Below are 4,157 nucleotides of genomic sequence, written 5' to 3' on the forward strand. Positions count from 1 at the left end.
TGATTGTTGCCTGATGAATTCAAAATCAATAAACAATGGGATATGATTGGACTTTAATTGCTAAATAATATAACTGATGAAAAGTGCACCTGAATGCAGCAGCAACTTTGTGAGAACCATCCAATTTAAATTAAAAGTTTGGTTTTGATCACAATTGAAATAAAGTATTGGATGATTATCAACATTCATCTTACTGAATAAAGCTGACTGATGTGACATTACTCACATTCTGCATCAGTGCAGACAGATGTTCATTCACAGTGTGCTTCTCTGAGGAGAAAGGAAAGAAAACACGTTGCATGAGTGATTAATTTAACATCTGACTCATTTTGTATCAGGCTTTCTTCATTCACAAAATTATCAACAAAGCAAATCAATCTTGAACCTATCACTCTTTACTTATTCTGTTAACACCAACTGCCAGATTGTTTAGTTGTTCGAGGAATCTTTTCCTAATTTATTCCAATGTGTTTGAAGTAGAGATGTCCCGAGGTATCAGTGTCGGCTAATGCGGTCAGATTTTAAAGGATTTGAACTGACTGAAAAGAAAGCGTTCAAATGCAGATCCTCTATTTAGCGTATACTACTGTGTTTTGTTCTCCATTAGCCTGCTAGTTATGCATTGCTGCTCTACTTTATGACAGCCAACAGTGCCAGAATTTTGCTTCCACCATATGTGAGTGAAATTAGTGTGTTAATGTAAAAAGATTATTTGGGTGCAAGTGAGCAAAATGCACAAATGTGACCCTACAATTAATCTCTTACATGTTGGCAAAGTGTAGCAGTTTACAAAACATTCAGCTATTATAGCCTCATTTGTAGCTGGTGTTGACTGTCGCTGTCACTGATTCAAATGCCAAAGCTGGCAGAAAGTCATCACAAAAAAGGTGGCTAATTAAATATAGGCTCTGTCTCTCAGAAGCTCTTCCTGGTTATGAATTGAACTTTTCCCCTAAATAAAGTTCAGTGTCTGAAAAGTCAACATTTCTGTAATTTCAGGTTAGCCCCTCAAGTGAACTTTCAAGGAATACTTTTACATTGTAAAACTGTAAACACCAGCCTACAGTTTCAAATATTCAGGTTGAATGTAAAATTAAAAATCAAAGGTTGGTTTAACAACAGCTTTTCGGTGATGCTTCATGCTCGGAAAATAAATAAAGAGATTGTAAAGAGAAAACTTACTGTCACTTAAACCAAGTAGGGAGGATTGTCCACCTGTCTCTTGGACTACAAAGAGACTCATGCATTAATGACAAAAATAGTAGAGCAAGCTAACAAATATACTAGAAATAGCAGTTCAGCTCTGTAAATTCAGATAAAGACAACTACTGAGCAAGTTTGTTTAAAGTATCTGATGTAAAACAAGTAATAAATAACAACAAGCAAAACAAACTAATAACACAGACTTAGGATCTACAATACTGTAATGGTGATGTCTGCAGTAGGTAGTTGCTGGTCTTATTTTATTTTTCATTTTCATGTACAAAACTCTTTATATGCAGCATTTTACCTTGTAAATGAGCAGAGTTTTGATATCTTAGATCATCATCTGAAATAAAACAAAATATGGATAGCTGATGTAACAAGGATAGTACATAAACCTTTTCTCTAATCATTTATATTTTAATGATAAGAGCTAGAAGAACTCATGTGTATCAAAGACCATTTGAGAGGTAAGATTTTTACCATTATTACAACTATAGTTTTATTTTTTTGGTACTGTGATCAGTGGGTCTGTCCTCATACCCATACTTTTGTCTAGTCTTTATCTTCTTCTTATAGTGCAGGTAATCTTGTTTAATAACCACCAACCTTTTTGAATTTCACAGGTCCATACTGGATCACTTTCATTTGTGTGTGAGAGTATGAGGTGGAAGTCTCTGTCTGGATTCTCACTGACCACTTCATAGAAATTTGGCTCTTGGCTATCATATCTGAGGGTTATTTCCTGAGCACATACAACAAAAACAAAAGAGAAGTAATTCCCTGGTTAAACTGGTTAAAAATTAAAAATGAGCTCAACCAATGACAAATCAAATGTAAAAGCAGGATTTTACATTTGATTTGTCATTGGTTGAGCTCAATTTTGAGTATTGATAATCAAACATATGTGTGAACCAAAACTGACTATGTACACAGATTTACAGTACAAACTGTACCTTAGGATAAATCCTTGCTGTGTCTATGTCTGCTGCGAGCTTGAAACCCTGCTTCATTTTCAGGTACTTGTCTGGGCGCGGCTTTTCGATTAGTTGATATCCTTTGGAGGATTCCTTCTCGTCTACTCTCTGAAAAAAAAAAAAAATGCTGCTTCACAGTTACAGTACTAAACATTGTCATCTGTGTTCTAAAATACATTCATGAACAATATATGGTTATATGGTTTTAACAATAGAGTATTAGGGCCAGGACTAGGAAGAGATTTCAAGAATACTGTGACACTTCAATTAAAATCAGGGTCCCAACTAGAAGCAGGTCTTCTTTACGAGCCTTATGTGGCTCCACAATTTGAAAAACTAAAATAATGAGTTAAAAATTGAAGGAAATATAAGCCTTAGTTATTAATTTTACAAGTTTTCATAAGTTTAAGGTAGTCGTATTAAGGAAAAGGTCATGCTATAATACTGCTGTATATTCTACAACTAAAATCTTCCTATGTGCATCATCATGTGCAGAAACACATGATTCTAGGCAAGCCACAACCAAGACCAACTGTCCCCATACAGGAGTATTAGTATTCACTTTGGACATTAGCAACAAGGCTAATTTTTGTAATTATACTTTTTCTTCTTTTTTTAAACATTGGCCCCATTACTTCATTGTAGGCTTTGGTACAATTCAAATCTTATGTTAAGCATTTGTGACAGTAAGATATTCAATTACCGTTTTTAGAGCGAGATCATGTGGGATCAGGTAAACATGGAGTTTGAGGAAGGGTGTGTTGGGTTTGTAGTATATTAACACATTACAGCTTATTTTCAAAGGAAAGCCAATTTTCATCAGGACTGCTCGTGGAGAAAAAATGGGTTCAGATAACTTGACATGAGATTGTGTGACCTCAGACACTTTTTCCACAACATCGCCACTGTCATTGATGTGTAAGACTGCAAACTTGTCTAATACTGCAGGGTCATCTGTATCACAAAACACAAGCACAAAAATCAGTTTTGTACACATTATGAGAAATTTAAAAAGTACATTTTATTTTATTATTCTCTTCATGTCCACTTACCAATGCAGATCCAGTGTGGCAGGTGCATTTCATCCAACCTTCCAGCAATGACTGTGATGTCAATTAGGGGACCTGCAGGCATGTATTGGATGCTTTCCATCCTCTCCATAGGTTCCCCCCAGGAACAAAACTGGTACTTAAAACTGACATTTTCTTTACAGAACCAGCGCAACCCAGAGACACTGCATTCAAACTTTCCTGCTTCAGTCTGTAGGCTAAATCGTGGAAGAGAAAAGAGGTGAGTTTGTTGTTTGTTTATACAAAAACAAATACTGTTTTAGGGGCACAGTGGAATAATGTACAGTTTGAGAGAATTTATTTCCCCTGTAATAACCATATTGCACTGATATAACAAGTAACGGCACAGAGACAGACACAGTATTGAGGATGTTATTTTTACCTGTAAGATGAAACCTCATCAGCATCCGTACTGTTCACTTCAGGTTCAAGTTTAGTCCAGTCACTGGAGTCCTGCTGCAGAGGACAATCATTTTTGCAAAAGTGTAGAAATGAAAAAATACATGAATGACAAAAATAAATGAATATGAGAAATTACCGTACTGCTGCCACAACCCTTAAGCTCCAAGCTTCTTGAAGGCCCTTCTGAAGACACATGGGATTTAAAAATAATGATGTTACAGTATGTCGACATATAAAATGATATGGTAACTTTCCATTTGTGCTGTGTAGTTCTGCTCTAATATGTAACAGTAGGTAGTATTATTACATATAAAGTAATAAAAATTAGAAAAAGTAAAGTAAGGGTCATCTATGTTCTAGTTCTACAAAGTTTGAACCCAAGCAGATGTTTTTACTATGAATTCTAAAATTATGAGACTCACATTATTGTGTAATATTTTTGTACTGTTCTCTGACCTTTGAGTCCTGAGCTTGTCTCTGACAACCTCTGCACCAGATCAGTCCT

General features: G+C 35.4%; 1 protein-coding gene across 1 annotated transcript in view; it reads right to left on the minus strand.

The window, feature by feature from the left end:
* Positions 1–226: 226 nt before the first annotated feature.
* Positions 227–4,157, minus strand: part of LOC118335958 (NACHT, LRR and PYD domains-containing protein 1 homolog) — a gene marked incomplete at its 3' end in the record, with an annotated part of 6,707 nt that continues 2,776 nt past the window's right edge. The window contains 9 exon segments of the mRNA XM_035672474.1: positions 227–270; positions 1,183–1,227; positions 1,511–1,549; positions 1,813–1,948; positions 2,160–2,288; positions 2,884–3,134; positions 3,233–3,447; positions 3,633–3,706; positions 3,789–3,835. Of these exon segments, the coding sequence (XP_035528367.1) occupies positions 227–270; positions 1,183–1,227; positions 1,511–1,549; positions 1,813–1,948; positions 2,160–2,288; positions 2,884–3,134; positions 3,233–3,447; positions 3,633–3,706; positions 3,789–3,835 (980 nt within the window).

Source organism: Morone saxatilis, unplaced genomic scaffold, assembly GCF_004916995.1.
Source record: "Morone saxatilis isolate NCDOM2014 unplaced genomic scaffold, NCSU_SB_2.0 Contig24, whole genome shotgun sequence".
NCBI lineage: Eukaryota > Metazoa > Chordata > Actinopteri > Moronidae > Morone > Morone saxatilis.